At 38.9% G+C, this 18,226-nt stretch overlaps 5 protein-coding genes across 8 annotated transcripts; 1 reads left to right on the forward strand and 4 right to left on the reverse strand.

The window, feature by feature from the left end:
• Positions 1 to 136: 136 nt before the first annotated feature.
• On the reverse strand, positions 137 to 4,715 carry LOC110843100. 2 transcript variants are annotated; one of them, XM_022089022.2, is made up of 16 exons: positions 3,656 to 4,715; positions 3,537 to 3,579; positions 3,283 to 3,466; positions 3,068 to 3,205; positions 2,729 to 2,978; positions 2,568 to 2,651; positions 2,358 to 2,496; positions 2,193 to 2,281; positions 1,960 to 2,100; positions 1,786 to 1,872; positions 1,632 to 1,718; positions 1,424 to 1,539; positions 1,273 to 1,344; positions 1,170 to 1,200; positions 827 to 1,029; positions 137 to 743 (listed from the first exon to the last, which is right to left on the reverse strand). In XM_022089022.2, exons 1-16 carry the CDS (start codon positions 4,472 to 4,474, stop codon positions 176 to 178), a joined length of 3,051 nt encoding a protein of 1,016 aa, XP_021944714.1. In that variant the 5' UTR covers positions 4,475 to 4,715; the 3' UTR covers positions 137 to 175. The 2 variants fall into 2 exon arrangements, with proteins under 2 accessions (XP_021944714.1, XP_021944713.1); XM_022089021.2 differs by having other exon boundaries at positions 827 to 1,050; positions 3,656 to 4,714.
• Positions 4,716 to 5,645: 930 nt separating this feature from the next.
• Positions 5,646 to 9,854, forward strand: LOC110843548 (Fanconi anemia group J protein homolog). 2 transcript variants are annotated; one of them, XM_022089514.2, is made up of 3 exons: positions 5,646 to 6,006; positions 6,087 to 6,428; positions 6,541 to 9,854. In XM_022089514.2, the coding sequence occupies exons 2-3, from the start codon at positions 6,140 to 6,142 to the stop codon at positions 9,486 to 9,488; spliced, it is 3,237 nt and encodes a 1,078-aa protein (XP_021945206.2). In that variant the 5' UTR covers positions 5,646 to 6,006; positions 6,087 to 6,139; the 3' UTR covers positions 9,489 to 9,854. The 2 variants fall into 2 exon arrangements, with proteins under 2 accessions (XP_021945206.2, XP_035703432.1); XM_035847539.1 differs by having other exon boundaries at positions 5,646 to 5,972.
• On the reverse strand, positions 9,652 to 14,287 carry LOC110843151 (zinc finger protein 420). 2 transcript variants are annotated; one of them, XM_022089089.2, is made up of 14 exons: positions 14,094 to 14,287; positions 13,605 to 13,960; positions 13,315 to 13,525; positions 13,125 to 13,239; positions 12,654 to 13,048; positions 12,354 to 12,515; positions 12,012 to 12,239; positions 11,128 to 11,929; positions 10,857 to 11,038; positions 10,740 to 10,775; positions 10,461 to 10,659; positions 10,358 to 10,386; positions 10,192 to 10,283; positions 9,652 to 10,116 (listed from the first exon to the last, which is right to left on the reverse strand). In XM_022089089.2, exons 2-14 carry the CDS (start codon positions 13,938 to 13,940, stop codon positions 9,919 to 9,921), a joined length of 2,985 nt encoding a protein of 994 aa, XP_021944781.1. In that variant the 5' UTR covers positions 13,941 to 13,960; positions 14,094 to 14,287; the 3' UTR covers positions 9,652 to 9,918. The 2 variants fall into 2 exon arrangements, with proteins under 2 accessions (XP_021944781.1, XP_035703433.1); XM_035847540.1 differs by lacking the exons at positions 13,605 to 13,960; positions 14,094 to 14,287 and having other exon boundaries at positions 13,125 to 13,255; positions 13,315 to 13,487.
• A 197-nt stretch (positions 14,288 to 14,484) lies between these two features.
• On the reverse strand, positions 14,485 to 16,648 carry LOC110843549 (zinc finger protein 714). The gene is made up of 5 exons (XM_035847541.1): positions 15,711 to 16,648; positions 15,170 to 15,479; positions 15,081 to 15,100; positions 14,921 to 15,009; positions 14,485 to 14,850 (listed from the first exon to the last, which is right to left on the reverse strand). Exons 1-5 carry the CDS (start codon positions 15,973 to 15,975, stop codon positions 14,722 to 14,724), a joined length of 813 nt encoding a protein of 270 aa, XP_035703434.1. The 5' UTR covers positions 15,976 to 16,648; the 3' UTR covers positions 14,485 to 14,721.
• Positions 16,649 to 17,127: 479 nt separating this feature from the next.
• LOC118434563 lies at positions 17,128 to 18,193 on the reverse strand. The gene is made up of 3 exons (XM_035848354.1): positions 18,094 to 18,193; positions 17,691 to 17,931; positions 17,128 to 17,607 (listed from the first exon to the last, which is right to left on the reverse strand). Exons 1-3 carry the CDS (start codon positions 18,177 to 18,179, stop codon positions 17,587 to 17,589), a joined length of 348 nt encoding a protein of 115 aa, XP_035704247.1. The 5' UTR covers positions 18,180 to 18,193; the 3' UTR covers positions 17,128 to 17,586.
• Between the last annotated feature and the right edge of the window lie 33 nt (positions 18,194 to 18,226).

Raw genomic sequence — 18,226 nt, forward strand, 5'->3', positions numbered from 1 at the left:
GATCTCCCTACACGACACGTTATACTTGAAGGGTTTGAAACATATCTCCGGCTCTTTGTAGCATTTTGGCTGATCTGAGCCGGGTGTGACGAATAAATAAACGCCGACAAATGGCATCGAACGGCAAAATCGAATATAATGCATTTTCTAAAGTAAAGTTTATTACGGTTTAAAATTACTGCATCATCTTGTCCTCTATTTTTTGATACAATGCATCGATTTGTATTTTCATCCGGTCCATTATCTTCTCTTCCAGTTTTTTCATCAGTTCAGTGGCATCTCTAATATTCATATTCAAAGGAGGAGGAGGTACTGCAGTCCCAGTGGACGAGACCGCTCCATGTCTAAAATTTAGAGGGTATGCCGACGATGTCCCAACAACTCCATCCCCTTCAGAATTTTCATATCCACTCATCAACTTAGAAGGATGCTGATGTTGATCTGTCGCCGTCCACATGAAACCGCCACCACCCTCGGGCGAATTCTCATCGCCAGTGGTTGTCCCTGGTGGGATGGTGGACGGATAACCTTCCGCAGAAATTTTTGCAGCATATTTTTGGTATTCTTGCAAGAGGGGAGTGGTTGGAGTGAGGACGGCAGCTCCACCACGGTTCAGTATCTTGGAACATTTGTTTGTTCTCCTATTCCGATGTTGAGATGCTGCGAGTTTTATGATGGCAAGTTTCAAGTCTTCTGGGATTGATTTGTCATTGGGATCGTTAGGAAGGCAGTAGAAATACCAACTGAATCGGAACAAAAATTGGTAAATGTGTACTAATATTGCATGAAACTAAATATTAGTAGTTGAGTGAGATCTTATCATTACGTTTCTTCTCTGGAAAATTTTGAATTTTGAGGATTATCCAAAAATTTCTGTGCGGGGACGACTAGAATTGAATCGCGAAGGAAGGCTGCAACGGATCCTGGCAAAAATGATTGAACCCTTTTCGAAAAAACGAAAGACTCCAATTGAGCAATTTCGCCAATTTGACGAGAGAGGCGAGTAAGTTCAGCATCTTTTTGTAAACCCTGTATACAAAATTGGCGTCTCTGTTTTAAATAACATGGAAAAGTTATGTATAAAAACTTGACCGGGAGAAATTATATATTAATTAAGGGACATTATATCATTATATTTATTATATGAATCAATGGAGGATGTAGTCTACCTGAATGTCGCTCACAGTGAGACCTACAAGCCTACAAATTATTAATTAATTAATTAATTAATTAATTAATTAAGATAATTAATCATTAATTGTGAGTACGCACAAATTCATGAGTACAATGGTGACCATAATCACGAAAGCTCCGTACAGTATGTGTCCCGTTATTGGATAAAGCCTTCAAAATTATACCAAAGTTATGCAAGTTATTCGAGTTAAACATACATACATACATATTCCATGCAACCAAGTCTTACAAATCATCGACAGGGTTCTCCTCATTTCCATAAAACAGATCTTCATAGTTTACTTCCCCCACCATCATCATCAAGACTTTAAGTATGGCTAAAGGGATGGAGCTGTAAGGAGCGTTCTGAAAGCGTTCAAAAGTCATAATTAGAAGTCAGTTGAGAGAGTTCTGAATTCATATAACTTGTTATTTTTCTACTTCGTACAAACACTTACGCCAGGAAATAGGACACAGAAGGCCAAGGCAAACGCAATAAGAAGAGATGCGTACGTTATCATGAAGAATCCAAAGTTCTTCAACACCTTAAAAATCCAAATTGAGCTGATTATTTTAAACGATACTCAACTACAATTATACATGCAACCAAACCTTTGTTAAGATCTCGACGTACAATCCTAAAATTGGAAACTTGCCAATTTGAGTTAGCATCAACCCCCAGGCCAAAAATAAGCCAAACTGCAAATGGTCGAGGGGGTTAGCAATAATATTTCATTTTCTCAAGTCCTACATAGTTAAAGTATTCGACAAGTACGCAGCACTTACAGCTGCAGCTTGATATTGCCAAAAATTGATGTTGGGATGCGACATGAAGACCGGCCACGAGGTGATAAAAATGAAGAAGAACAGTGCCCACTGGAGTCTATTTGGAGTCCTTTTCCAGTACGAGCGGGGGGCAGGGAGCATCTTATTTATTAAGATGCGAACGTAAATAAATTGCATGTCGGCAATGGAAGCAAATTCATATGTTATGTAAATCATGCCATCTACATACGTACCTTAAAGACTTCGTTGGTCACCATCAGGATCGTTAGGGCGAGGAGAAGGACTGACTTGACCGTTGGACCAATTTCGAGTGGACAACCCTCTTCCCACATACAGAACACAATAAAGCCAATCAGGCTGAAGCCAGAAATAAATAGTTACAATTGTGCCAAATATACCATAAAGGTTGGATTTTATTCCAAGCTCTTGCAATTGTGGTGAAAATTCCAACCATGAGAACTTGATAAATTCTGCTCGGTAGGTTGAGTTGTCACTTTGCAAATAGTTGCCCTCCGCTTTGGCAGCTTTCACTGCGGCCTTTTAATATATAATTAAAATCATATTTATTAATAAATAATTAATAGGTATAAAATAATAATTTTATTCACTGGCTCGGTAATCTTTGGGCGGTAGGGACAGCTTATCAAGTACACGTCCAAAATGTACATTGTGTAGAGAAGAAGGAGAACAACCTAAATAGAACATCAGTTGATTGATACACCAATAATTGGTCTTGAGCTTTCTCAAATGATCAAGTAAAAGTGCGTACATGGAGGAGGATGGTTAGCCAGAACATGGTCTTGATTCTCATCCACTTGAGATGGAGGAAGATTCCGATGAGTGGATGGGTCAAGATCTTTTTTCGTGCCGAACTACTGCAGTCCAAAATGAGGGTCAAGAGCTGCATTTCCTTCCTAGCTTTCGGGTTCCAATTCCCACTCGAGTCCGAGGAAGGCTGACCTTTCACCCCTCCGCTCCGTTGGGAGAGACCTCGGGCTTCCGAATATCCCACAATTGCTCTGAATTCGGGATACATACGCATAGAAACATGACAGACTAATTACTTTCTCTTGTAATCATTTGACTAATCGTGTGTAGGCGTGTGTACCCAAAATCCAGCTTGAGTTCACATTTGACGTTGGTTGGATCATACTTCTCGACAGATACTGCTCTGGACAATAAACTGTCCATCGCTTCTGGAATTTTCTCCACCATTAAAGCTAACGCTTTCACTCCAGACTTGGATCTATGTTAAAATTTACTATTTAAATGCAAGCTTGAAATACTCAAGTGTTCCAAGTGTATGCATTTTTGCATTATTACTTTATCGAGTGGTCAGCTCCACTGTATAATAAAATGGATGCGCATTTTGTGGCTTGATACTCTGCGGCGAGATGCAATGCAGTGTCGCCATTGTTATCTTGGAGATCAATATTTGTCTTGGGGGAATCTACCAAGAGTTGAGTGCATTTTGCAGCAAGTGCAGTGCAAGCGTCACAGTTGCATCCTGTAAATAAATTGCATGTCGACAGTGAAAGCAAAATGCATATGTTATGTAAATCATTCCATCTAAATACCTGCACAAACGGCCCAATGCAAAGGGGTCTTCCCAGTGCAGTCCTTAGTCAATGCAACAATATAATAATACGCTGAAAATATTTCAATAAGCTTGGCATAAAAATATAGTACTCAATACCTTGGAGTTGGTGTCAGACCCAGTTTCCAGTAAAATCTCAATTTCGTCCACATTCCCAGTCTTTACAGCCAAATGCAATGACGACGAGCACTTTTCTACACATTCATGTCGCATGTAGTCATCATCATGAGTGGACATTGACATCCACACGTTGCTGCTCGTGAAACTCCCAGCCCGCCCGAAGGGGGGTTTCGCAAACTTTAGTTGGGTTGGTCTGCCTGGGAGAGGAGAAGGGCTTTGTCGTGCCGGAAAAGTCGTCTGCCCTGCTCCACCCCCTAAAAAAGATTCGCCATTGAACACATCCGCACCCTCTTCTTCTTGGAACTCATCATCTTGAGAATCCACATTATTCCACCGCTCGAGCTTATGTTTCGTAGACAAGTTTGAGGAGCTTCTCTGTCCCCCAAAATCGTAGCCTAATGAATGCTCCGATCCATGTGGATCCATTAATTCGGCCAAAAGTCTTTCTTCACTCATTCTCAGGGCCTCCTCATTGGAATAATGCTTGGTAGGAAACTGATCAAATTGGCTCTGTTGACCAGAGGACGACGGGAACATGAAGGGAGGGGAGATGTCGTGGGCGAGGGTGTCGGGGTAGGTGGCACTCTGACTTCGAACTCGTGGTCGAGTGTCTATTAGTCGCACTTTTTTCACCGAGTTAGAATTCTTTGAGATGATGGGCTCATCAAGATCAATGTTAATTGCTACACTGTTATTTATACCAACAAGCGAATTCTTCCCGTGTGCACTAATTGAAGTATTCTCACTGATTCCACTGATAGCTTCATTTTTACTAGAAAAAGGCAAAGACATTGTCATGTGTCACAAAACCAGGACCACCTCGAAGGGGGACTCCAATGAAGAAACTTTACTCGACGACTTCATAAAAAATTGCGTATTATAATGCAACGGTACTGAAATAGGTAAAGTACAAAGATGTAAAATCACTCGTGGCACCTTTTTGCATATATTGTGTCGTTGTGTTATGCACTTTTGCCATTCAACTTTATAACACTTGTATAACGTCTGTTTAAATTGGAAGCACTCGTGATGTACTGATGTCTAATCTCGGTAAACATGCATACACGAACAAAGGGTTACACAACAAATAAAAATAAGGCCGATAAGCGAGCTCCTGATTATAATTGGATTATCGAACTCTGCATTTAAAAGGCCAGTTCAGGTTCGTATATTAACTGCAATGACAATATAATAACAGAAAAGTAAACACAAATGTAATCAGTTAAGTGGTTTTAAGTACAAGGAAATCAATGCTACCAAAGTTTAACAATGCATAGAAAACGGATTTAACTGGAACAACCCGACAAATTAGAACAAAATCCTGTCACCAGTCTTATCCAGAATATGAAGTGGTGATGATTATATAAATTTCACACTAATTCAGACAATGCATAATATTTAGCATTATGAACCTGCATATAACCATGCATGCAGGCACCGTCTGCCATAATAAATTGATACAGATATGTCGTGTACGTGTAAAAAATGGAAACGTGTTCCATTCCAAATTTGCTTTCAACAAAATATTTTTATTGTTGAAATGTTGTTATTATTCTTTCCGTTATCCAAACAGATATCAATATTCAACATAAGTTTGCTCCATTATATAAATGTGTCGGCTTATCACAAACTTTACAGACATCATACAATGAATGATGCATATAGATATGTAGTCAGTCAAAAGTGGATCAAAAAGAAGCATTAAAACAAGTACAAATTGAAAAATAAGTCTTGGAAAGATGCCACAATAATATGTATGACGCATGTACTTGTATCTAATTGCTCAAATATACATAAAAAAGCTGTGGATTTTGATTTGGACGCAGAATTATTATTCATACTCATGCCATTGTTTAATAAATAACCCACCGAGCGGTAAACACACCGCTAAAAGGCTTCATATGCATTGATATGAGGAACATTTTCAGGCACTAGTCTGGTTGACCCAACAGGCTAACAGGCAGCAAATATACCACCCACAATAACCTCAGGATAAATTTTATTATTACTAAGGTACTAACATGTTGTGTAATGATTATACTTATTTGCATATTCGCTGTCGCCTCGCTTTACTTTTGTTGCCTTTCTCCATTTGGAGAAAGCAAGTTAGGAGACAGCAGCGTCGGTTCCGTTGGGGTGAAGAGCAAATAAAGTTCTGCTGTCTCTTTGAGCGGATTATTGTCGAACATTTTTCTGCTGCATCGAATCTTTGCTGTTGTAAACACTAGGATAGGAAGGAAAAAATCTCTTCCGAGACACATCATACAATTACTTGGGTAATACTTACGTATTAATGGTACGTGAAAATTACGCATCGAAGTGAACTAAAGGTAGTTCAAAATTTGAGTGCATTAAACAGACATTCGTAAGCACTCGTGCTGATTGATACACAATTTTCTTATACACGCAGAAATGATGTAGCTGATTGTTTTGAGACTTAACAATTCGACCCAGTTTGACGTTATGACGTCGCCTCGTAAAGAAGGAGGAGGAGACGGAGTCACAACTACGACAATGGGATTTAACTCTTTCGATGACGACGATGATGATGACTGGGACAAAGTTTACGCTCATTTGAATCATGACGCTGCGGTGGTGCTTCCCCAGAGGGAGGTATATTCAGATACCATTTGCAGGGTCAAAGTCAACTTTCCCTACAAACCGTACAAGAGTCAAAAGCAACTGATGACAAAGGTCATCGAAGGTGCACACAAGGGCCAAAACTGTTTGTTAGAGTCGCCCACTGGAACAGGTCAGTATATCAAACATCCGTTTTTTACAGAGAGGACTAAACTCGAACAAGTTAAATAAAATGTTTAAATAACATAAATGATACATATTAATGTCCTTCATTTCATTAACAGGAAAAACGGCTGCTTTACTGTGTGCGTTACTTGGATGGCAAATGCATTGCAAAGAAAACAATTTTACTAATATGAATAAGTTTGCCCCTTTGGCGGCTATAACCGCTGATAAATGTATTTGCGGATTCATTCCTGACCCCAACAAGTTGATGAGTAAACCAACGATTAAATCATTCAAGTCACAAGGCAAGACAAAATTCCAACTGGTTGCCAAATTCTCAAACCTTGATGATGATTTTGATACACATTCACAAGTTGTTAATAACACAAATGATGGCAGCAGTCCGTCAAAAATTGTTAAAATGGATTCATCGCAACTGGAAATAAGAAAACGAGATAAAGATCTGCTCTGTCGACACTGTATCATGTCAAACTTTGCAAAGCCCCATGTTCCTAAAATATTTTATACAACGAGGACACATTCGCAAGTTCAACAGGTTGTGGAGCAGCTAAAGGCTACGTCTTATCGAAATACCAAAATGACCATACTTGCAAGTAGGAAAATTGGATGCCTCAACGCCGAAGTAATTGAACAAACCAAGTACATGGAGTCGTTTTTTAAACATAATAAAACTCGTCCATCGACTAATAATCCCACTCCCAAGGTCTCATGTGATTCTACAAGCTGCTGCGAAGGAAGAAATAGTCAAAGTAGTAGCAGTGAAGTACTTGAAAATGACCCTCGGCATTTGATGGACGAAAGCTGCAGAGCGTTAAGGAAAAACTACTTTTATAACTTGAAAATGGAGAAGGAGAAGGGCGAGCCTTTGAGTGAAAAAGAGCGTAAACCAGTTTGCAATTTGTTTCGCCAAAAGGATGAATTGAAATATAGATTTGGAGAATTGTTCTACTCAGGCGCCTGGGATATTGAAGATTTGAAGGTAGCTGGACGACACGAATGCACAGGATGTCCATATTATGCAAGCCAAGCACTCTACGAATGTGCCGAGATTGTTTTCTGCCCATACAATTATGTCATTAGCCCTGATATTAGAAGGGCATTAGACATTGATCTCACTGGAAATATTGTAGTTTTCGACGAAGCCCACAACTTGGAAGACATTTGTAGGGCTGAAGCGTCCTTGAGCCTCGTAACTTTAAACAGATTGGACGGGACCATTCGCTTACAAATTGACACTGCTCTTCAACAAGTTGTTGAATGCCCAAAGAAAGTATCGGCTGAACACTTTTCTTTACTGTTGACTCGACTGAGTACTTGGATGCGAAATGCTGCACCAAAAATACCACCAAGGAATATTTATTCAAACACAACTCCGTTACCAGAATTTGTAGCGTTTAAAGATGATAGAATGTTGAAATGTTTGGAGGAAATTGGATTCGGGAGAGAACAAATGGAAGAGCACTACTATCATGCACATGTTTTGACGGATGAAGACGACGATGATCAAGAGGATAGCCTAAAGAGTAGTTCGTCGCTGTCCCAAGAAAATACTCAAGTTGTCAAGTTTGAAATTAAGTCTGCTGTAACAAGATTCATTGTCAAACTTCTATCAACATTACATTTTTTGTACGAGGATGACAATTACCAACATTATAACATCGTGCTCGTGAACAATGGAGCAAATGAATCAAAAGGTGATGGACAACGCACTCGCCAATATAACATTTCAATGGAAATATTGTGTTTGAGTCCTGCTATCGTTTTTAAGGCCATTCGAGACCAATGTCATTCTATCATAGTTACCTCTGGGACATTATCACCATTGGAATCTTTCTCTGTCGAGCTCAAGACTCCATTTAATCAACAATTGGTGGCGCACCATGTTGTTCAGCAGTATCAGACATTTTGCTCCTCTGTCAACTTTGGTGTGAATAAGCAGTTCGCACTAAATAAAAAAGGCCAATCGGACGAAACAACCCAAGATGATCTCGGCGACACTATTCTTCAAATTGTTAAGACTGTCCCATATGGAGTTCTTGTGTTCCTCCCATCCTACACTTTTATGGACACGCTCAAGGAACGGTGGTCGACCTATCCGGTGAATAGTCCCACCATGAAGCAGTTAGAGTACTTCAAGCACATTTTCTACGAGGAGCGAGCGGACAAGGACATTTTCGAAGCAGATATGCAGAGATACAAACATCTTATTGATCACCCCATCCAGACCTCTAGTCAGCGAGGATGCATTTTGTTTGCAATATTCCGAGGAAAAGTTAGCGAGGGTATTAATTTCACTGATAACCAGGCCCGGGCGGTCATCACTATTGGGATTCCTTTTGCCAATTTGGGCGCACATACGGTAGCCTGTAAGATGGAGTATAATGATGGGCGCAAGAGGCAGGCTAAGTTGGCCACCACTCTTTTACATAACAATGAGTTCAATGCCAAGCCTGTTGATCTCCTTACGGGCCGAGAATGGTACAATGTTCAAGCATTCCGAGCAATGAATCAAGCGTTTGGACGGTGCATTAGGCACAAAGGTGACTGGGGAGCTATTATCTTGCTCGACTCGAGAATATCATTCAATAAGGAAAAACTATCGGGTTGGGTGAAAGATGCTCTGGAAATACACAACAATTTTCACGGAATGCAAAACAAGCTCGTGCAATTCATTCAAGACAGAATTAACAACGTCATCCCAGATTCATCACATCATTTAGACGACAATACTATCGACATCCACGAATGCATAGACAACCACGCCCAGTTGACCCAAGTTTGTACTAGTCTTTGTTTAGCCAAACCCAAGACGACTAACATTTTATCCGTGAATCTGTCATCGTGCTCTTACTCGACCCATGAACAAGATAACTTGGATTCTTCGTCTTATTCTTTAGACGAAGCTGATTGTATTGAGATTCCATCAATTCACGATCTTCCAACGCAAGTGATTTCCATGCAAGAAACCGAAATTATGAGCAGTGATGACGCGAGTTATCATTCCACTTCTACGTCCTCGATTGACATGATTGAAGGCACGCCATGAATTATGATAATTTAGGTAATAAAATAAATGTGACATATACTCTGATCATTAAAACTTGCTTTGTTAAAATGTTACATTTTTATGCATGAATGCAATGTTTGGTGAGCTTTAAAGTATTTTGACAATTGTTTGAAACAAGAAGATAAGTGCAATTCAAAACATCTATAAATATAATATATTTTATTTTAAAATTTTTATGGTCGGGTAAGATTTAAAATGTATTCCGCATAGTATGTATCAAATATGTCGATTGACAATGTCTAGGATATATTTATGGGACACGTTAAATAGTATATATTTTTTGTACTTAAAGATTGTTGATCATCGAAAATATGGTATTAAATATTGTGTATACATACATCTGCATTCCGTTTCATCTATCCTTTCTCACAAACAAAAAATCTCTCGTAATTTTGCACATAAGGACGTATTACAGATGAGTGTAAGTAAAGTGCGTGGCTGGTATGGCCTGAAACACTTGAGAAGGGAGTTGTATGGTTGTAATTGTCGTCGTGTTGTTGCCATCGTCCGTGATGGCAGTGACTGGTACCAGAGTTGGCGTTTGAACCTGGATTTGAACCTGCTGCCCAGGTGCGATTTGGACTTCGGCAGGAACTCGTATCAAATCCTAAGATAATGTAGATAAGCATAAAAAGGTATGCATTTTACCTGATGTGTTTGTAAAGCATTGTCCATTATTTACCGAAAAGGATTCTTTTCCGTGGACTTTGTTCACATGCTGCCTGAGATTGTCTTTTCTGTTAAACGCTTTACCACAGACTTCACACTGATGATCTATTTTAGGATTAATATAGGGAATATTTTTATAGGAAATTATAATTATAGGGAAATTGAAATTGATCAAATACCTTTGGTTCCACTATGGACAAGTTCATGACTGTGGACAAGAGAAACCGGAGTAGATTATTAAACAAGTTACGATGATATAATTAGCCAGGAAATGACCATTACCTGATCAAATGTTTTTTGAGCTTGAAAGCCTTGCCACAATTGGGTAGTGCGCAGACAAATGGGCGTGCGACGTCGTCGCGATGAGTTCCTTCGTGGTCATTCAAGTGATGAGCTCTCTTGAAGGTAAGACCGCAAATACTGCAGCAAAATGGGCGGTCCGTCTTATGCGTGACCAGATGTTGTGCCAAATTTCTAGGGTCTGTAAAGATGAGTGGTTTTATTACATTCAAACAATTTGTTGTTCAGCAGAGGCAAAAGTGAACAGTAAAAAAACCTTACCTCGAAAAGTTTTTCCGCAGTCAGAACACATAAATGCTGTAAAAATATTAATAAGTAATGCGTACAAAAATTTCACAGCTAGTAAATAAGTAATTATACTTAATATACTTCACCCACGTCTCTCGCCGCTATGAATTCTATGATGCAGCCTAAGGTACTCCTTGCGAGTAAACGTTTTATCGCAGTCATTGCACTTATACTGAACGGGATCCTTGGATTCTTTCTTTATCTTTTTATTGCGAAAGCATTTCTCATCACTTGAATGGCTAGTTTCAATGTGACGTTTCAGATGATCGGCTCTAGAAACGATTTAAATTGAGAACGAGAACTTATTGAATTGTAATTAAGGTTATACATAAGCACAAAAGTCATAATATGTCAAATTCACCTTGGGAAAACCCGATCGCATTGTTCGCAAACATGAGGATTGTCGGTGGTGTGAAGAAGCAGATGTCGTTTCAAGCTTTTCAATTGGAAGAATCGTTTTGAACAAAAATTACAAAAATGTTGTGGTTCTTCCCCATTGTGGAATAAGATGTGAATGTCCAACTGTTTTTTGCGTTTATATTCTTTATCGCAATGTGGGCACTTGAATGGAGTTGGATCCGACTTTTTCGGCCTCTCGCCAGGCTCGTGAAGTGGGTTATTGTCTTCCGTTGTCTCATCCCCATTCTCTTCGTCATCAGATAACTTTTCCACTTTAATATCTTCCGTTGGTATCAAATGAGTTTCTTTAAGGTGCTGGAGCAAGAATCGTGATCGGAGAAAAGATTTTCCACAATGAGTGCAAAAATTGAGCTGTTGGTTGTGGCTCTCAACAAAATGAGCGGACAACGATTCCAAGTTATTAAAGATTTCTCCACATTCTGGGCAGAAAAAGTCAATCTCTTTCTTCACGTGAACATCCTTTTGGTGACGCATCAGCAAATTAGGGGATGAAAACTCCTTGCCGCAGGTTGGACAGTTGACTGGACCATGTTCTTTCTCATGTTGCATAAGCAACAACGTGTTTCCAAATTTTTCACCACAAGTTACACATGTGTAGGTTTGTGTTTTACCGGATCCTCTTCCAAGATCGTGTCTTATTTTCCTCTTTTTTGTCCGGAGTGGGGTACGCGACTGTCGTTTGAGTTTGGATGGGTTATGGACGGACGTCATATGGCGGTGAAGTTCTTCTAAGGTGTCAAATTCTGCAAAAATATATTGCAATTAAATATGTAGGTTTATGAAAATACTAATCGCATCGTTAGCTAATTGGATATATAATCTTACCCAAGCTACACTTTGGACAAACTGGGGTTTCTCTTAGTTTGTGAATAACGACATGTTTATTCAATGTCCTTACTCCTTTGAAAGCCTTATGACATTCTGGATCCGGGCATATAAATTTCCCTTCACTATCCATCTGCAAATCCTCTTCTTTGTGCTCTAACACTCCGGCACATATGTCAGACAACCTTCTCAGCGTGAGTTGTTCTTGGGAAATTTTTATGCCCTGAACTGTAAAGAAAATTAGTATATGCATAAGTACCTTAGCTACCTATGTACCTTTGTAATATGGCACAAGATTACAAATTTTGCAGGTTGTGAATAACTCTGTACAGAACAACTTACTCTCCTCCGCAGCATCAAAGTTGGGATCATCATCTTCGTCATCTTCATATGGCTCCTCTGGTTCTTCTTCGCTAGATTCGAGTTCTTCATAATCCGAAGATTGTTTTTTAACAATACGAGGTCGACTCGATGTTCTTGTTTTTCGAACAACCTCGTTGACATCTTAAATCAATGATGTATGACATTATTATTCGTGGTAATAAGTAGTTTATATAATATTGTTACACATGTGTATATAAGCAATTGTTTGGTCTATACTGCCACTTGGATTATTCAGTCAGTCTATGATATAATTATTACCTGCGATTATCTCATTCTCCAAATCCGATAGAGAATTGGAATCAGAAGACACGTCTGACATAATGTCCGCAGAAATCATCTCGTCCTCGTGAATAAGTTTCATTCGTTTTATGCTTGAATTTCTTCTTCCAGATGACGCCGCCTTTTTCCTTGAAGTTGTTGGATGTTTTATATGCGTCGTAGTGTAAGTCTTGTCAGGAGTGACCAACTGTTGTGGTTCGTTTGTCCCTACAGCTTGAAATCCATGCCCTTCATTTTGTTGAAGGCTCATTCGATTCAATGAGTTTATCCTGTGAAGAAACTGTTTTATCCCTTTCGATACGTATGAAGATTCCACGGATAAGGAGTTAAACTCTTGGAAAGCCGAGTATAAGATGGTGACCACTTGGGCACATCTGTGAGAAATGGGAATGTTTAGCACTTCAACCCGATTATTAGAGATCGTGTCATTTAATGCTTCAAGAAATTAACCTCTGACAGAGAGCACAAGGATCGTCTTTTTTCCAAGCAAAGTCGCCAGCAGCTGTGGTTCCAGATTCAAGAGGGATGCCAAATATAACTGAGAGTGCTTCAACAACAGTCACACCTGTACATCCAACATTCTATTTGGAACATGTATGCGGTGAATTTGGAAAGGCACATATATAAAGATGTAAAATACCTTCTTCAACGACAACGACCCTGTCATACTCGTTCTTTTCTTGATCTTCAAGCGTGTGGGGAGCTTGTGGATTCTGCTGCTCAGAGGGGTTTATAGAATCCATTCCTTGAGCATTAAGTGCATCCAAGAATGGTTTCTTATTTACCAATATGCTCACAGTTTCTACTTCTACGCCGGAGTCAATCAAATGTTGTGCCTCCTCGACGTCAACCTTATTAGAGTTTAAGCACCGAGTAAAATAATAACAATTTCTGTATAGTACTTTTGACATGTAATATCATCAAACTCACCTGAAAGTGGTGCCCCCCCACACCAACTCCCACGCCTTCCAAAGTGACAACTGACAATTCCAATGTTTCTTGTCCTTCCCCCAAATCATGGTGATAACTCGATGACGTGTCCACATGTTCATTAATTAAGTGTTCCACTTGTGATTCCCGTTTTTGTTCATCGCCATTTTCGTCCTCCACTTGGGCTTCCTTAATGTCATTATCTTGATTTCCTGACTTGTTATGATTCTGGTTATCATTGAAATACGAAATCCGCACTATTCGGTCCCCATCACTTTCAAAGTTTTTAAAACAATTTGCACAGCTGGAAAAGAGTTCCTCTTCGACGTTCGCCATCTTATCAATTGTTCATTAATCTATGGACAATAAAACAAAACAATCACCTTAGTTCAATTTCATAAGTGTTCTCACTGTTCAAAATTATTGCATAGGAACGTTGTCAGTGGACGAGTGCTACGGCCCAAGGCCTAGACTGTTATTCATACTCACAAATTTGATTTCCTGGCTGCCAAGCTCGCCAGTGGTGGTCACTCCCCGTGGACAGTGGGGCTGATTTTGTGCGTGGTCCAAAATTGAGGAAATATTGCAAATTGGAATTATTGCTCAATGGTGAAATTTGTTTTAGTACGACAATCTGATGCTTAAATCTGGGCTGTGGCAATCAAAAAAATATTCTTTGTTCATCAATCTATTTAAAATAATGGTGAACATTGATGTAGTACGACGGAGCCAGATTTGGATCGTCTTTGGATTTTGCCACGTTTCATGCAACCATGAACTCGTTTGAAGCAAGAACATACGTGCAACTCAAAACATCGCATCTATAAATTTAATATAAATGTATTTTAGAATTGTTATGGTCAGGTAAGAAATAAAATGTGTTTCGCATGGTATCAAATATGTCTAGGATATATTTATAAGAAACGTCAATATATATTTTTGTACTTACCGATTGTTGATCATTGAAAATATGGTATTAAATATCGTGTATACATACATCTGCATTCCGTTTCATCTATCATTTCTCACAAACAAAAAATCTATGGGCATTTTGCACATAAGGACGTAATACAGATGAGTGTAAGTAAAGTGAGTGGCTGGTATGGCTTGAAACAGTTTAGAAGGGAGTTGTAATTGTCGTTGTGTTGTTGCCATCGTCCGTGATGGCAGTGACTGGTACCAGAGTTGGCGTTTGAACCTGCTGTCCAGGTGCGATTTGGACTTCGGCAGGAACTCGTATCAAATTCTAAAACAATTTAGATATGCATTTCAACCAAATGACATGTTTGTAAACTATTGCATTGTGAATTATTTACCGAAAAGGTTTCTTTTCCATGGACTATATTCATATGCTGCGTGATGTATTTTCCTTCAAACACTTTACCACAGATTTCACACTGATGCTCTATTTAAGGATTATAATATAAGGAATGTTGTAGGGAATTATAATTATAGGGAAATTGAAATTGTGCGCACCAGTATGGATAGGTTCATGCCTGTGGACGACAGAAACCGGTGTCACTTATTGAATAAGATTGATACAATTAGCCAAGAAATACCATTACCTGATCAAATATTTTTTGAGCTTGAAAGCCTTGCCACAATTGGGTAGTGCGCAAACAAATGGGCGTGCGACGTCGTCGCGATGAGTTCCTTCGTGGGAATTCAAGTGATGAGCTCTCTTGAAGGTAAGACCGCAAATACTGCAGCAAAATGGGCGACCCGTCTTATGAGTGACCTTGGATTCTTTTCTGATGTTTTTATTACGAAGGAATTTCTCGTCAGTTGAATGACTAGCTTCACCAAGCTCGTGAATATCACGGTCTTCCGCTGTCTCATCACCATTTTCTTTATCATCAGATAACTTTTCTACTCCTATAATTTAAATAAGAAGCATACTAAATATTATTGATACAACTCAATACAACTCAATCTACCTAGCAGAATTTATCAATTTTTCATGGTTCGAATTTTGACCAAAATAAATCCACCATGCTGGTGGGGGAAGTAAACTATGAAGATCTGTTTTATGGAAATGAGAAGAACCCTGCCGATGATTTTTTTTTGTTTGCATGCATGTTTAACTCGTATAACTTTTATAATTACCTGATATACATTTGTGACTTTTAGTTGGTCTACCTTTCCTAAATAACCGGCCACATTTATCGCACGGGAGGGATTTGTCGATGAATGTATTTGTGGATCTTATGTCACATGTCTCGTCATCTATAGATGGAAGAGGAAGAAATTTCCCCGTGCTTCTCGTCTTGGTAAGCCAAGATTGAAGCCCTTGGGGATTTAAATTGGCTAAAAGTTGTGCTTGTTGGATCATCATGTCATGAGGATTTGGTTCGAATGTTAATCCCCACATTTTTGTTGTTTTGGTGGGGTTGTTGTTAACAGGAGGTTAACAATCGGCAAAGGGTTGGCCTTGTGTTGCTCCCACTTTTTGAGAAACGCAACATCCTCGCCTTTCAAGAATAGCTGGGAACTTGGCGATTCTGCAATGTCGCCAATGTCGACGGGTAGCCACGCCGCGGTGGATTTGTTGGACAAATATGTCCCCTTGACAGTTTTAACTGTAACTATGTATATTATGTGTGTAGAGATACTTCAAGCCCACGAACAAATGGGTGCACTCCAATTTTTCAAAAATTTTACACTTTGCTTGTACAATGTTTTCAGCTAGATTTCACTCTGAATACCACTAATAACCCTTCTCCATGACGGTTTCTCTCTTGAAATCACTTTTTCTTGTCTAAAATTTCAAACACAACTTGTTTAATTTTCACTTTGGAAATTTGGATAATTTCTCGTAGTTTCTTATGAACTGCAGGTGAGTCTAAAATGTCCCCATCATTAATTGAAAGGTCACCTCAGAATTTTCCAAGAAGAAGAATGCCGAGATCAGAACACAGAGTGTCTACACCTTTGTTCTCGTACAGTTTGAGAGAAACTGAGAACACTTGCCGGACGGCGGTGTGGTTGTGGAAAACTATGGTTGAGTTTAATTACTTAGGAACAGAGAATGGTTGTTTAGGTTTAGGCAACTTGCATAAAATGTCCATGTTTTACTGGGTTGGAGAACTAGTCGAAGGTTATGATCGAGAGAGCACTTGACGACTCTGATGAAAGGGTGTAATTTGCAAAAGGCAAAAGGGGGACCGAAGCCCAATGTCAAAGGGGAAGTACTTTGTTGCAAAAATTGGAAGGAAGGGAGAAATGACCAACTTCGTGGATCCTGCATCCATCTGAACTTGAGAGAAAGCATAACAGGTCTTAACAATCTCTACTGCGAACAAAGTGGTGGTGGCGAGGCAGAGTAAAACGTCCGCAGCTTTATTCCCAAATAAAGTAAACCAAGCTTGAGGCTTTTCCAGTTTTTAAAGACTTAAATTTATAATAGAAATAAAAGAAATGCCGTACTACGTTTACGGAGTTCTGTGGCGTGACCCATCTGGACTTGTTGTAGGGGTGTTCGTGGGTAAGAACGATTTGTAACTACGTTTGAACCATCTACATCTTCATTTTATAACCAATTTATTGTACTTGATTTTACGAACGAAATTTTTTATATACGTAAATTGAAATAACTAATATCACAAAAGTATAAACTCCTTAAAATAAGTAGCTACACTTTAATGTTCTTAAAATGAAACGGCATGCGATTATCAAGAACCTTATCCAAGAAATTGCGCAATTCTTGATTTATTAAACATCTCTGGAATTGTTTAGTCTGGGCAAAACTTCCTCGCCAAATACTGAAGAATGTTGATTAAATTTGAAAGTAAATACATGATAAATAACGTAGAGAATCTCATGTTGGTGCAATGGCATTGTCAAAATGGCATCATCTTTCTGATTATGCGATTGGGATTTTATTAGTTGATGTCTTCCTGTCTCAGACAAACCATGATATGAATTAATGCATGGACAAAATTCTTCACGTCCAGGTGTGGATATTCATTAGGTGTACGTCGTTTCAAACGTGCGTAGAATGATTCTAAATTTTACAATGTTCGAATATTAATACAATGGTAGCTGAGTGATGATATTTTTTAACGATTAGAAGTTTTGAAATTTCACCTTGATACTCCCCCCAGCGCACACAATGATTGCAGATATACTCTGCTTTGCTCGTTTGGGATATTTCAGAGCACTAAGATTGGGATAGATAACTCTACAAATTGCATAAAATCTAACTGCAAATTCTAATCCAGCTTCCAAAATATTTAAAACTATCCGACTTGGAAAATTTATGCAGGGGTCCAAGATGAAATGGTGGAGACGAGACGGTAGCATCACCTTCATTCTAGCCACGAAAGAGCTGAAATTACGTAATTACTATAATTGTTTATATAGTTATTACAAATAAAAGTCACACCATGACTTTAACACTTGAAAGTGACACGATGGCTAAAATACATATGTATATACATACATATATATTAATGACGTTGTTCACATGTATGTAGATTCATGGACTTACTTTTCTGGCCTGGTAACATTCCAAGGAATGAACGATATGCTTGATGCCATATCTTGTCCCGCATATGCACTAAAATCCCTCATCATGTGACCACAGGTCAAGAAATTGGCCAATGAATTGTTGGATAAATATT

The sequence above is a fragment of the Folsomia candida genome, unplaced genomic scaffold (genome assembly GCF_002217175.1).
Source record: "Folsomia candida strain VU population unplaced genomic scaffold, ASM221717v1 Fcan01_Sc002, whole genome shotgun sequence".
NCBI lineage: Eukaryota > Metazoa > Arthropoda > Collembola > Entomobryomorpha > Isotomidae > Folsomia > Folsomia candida.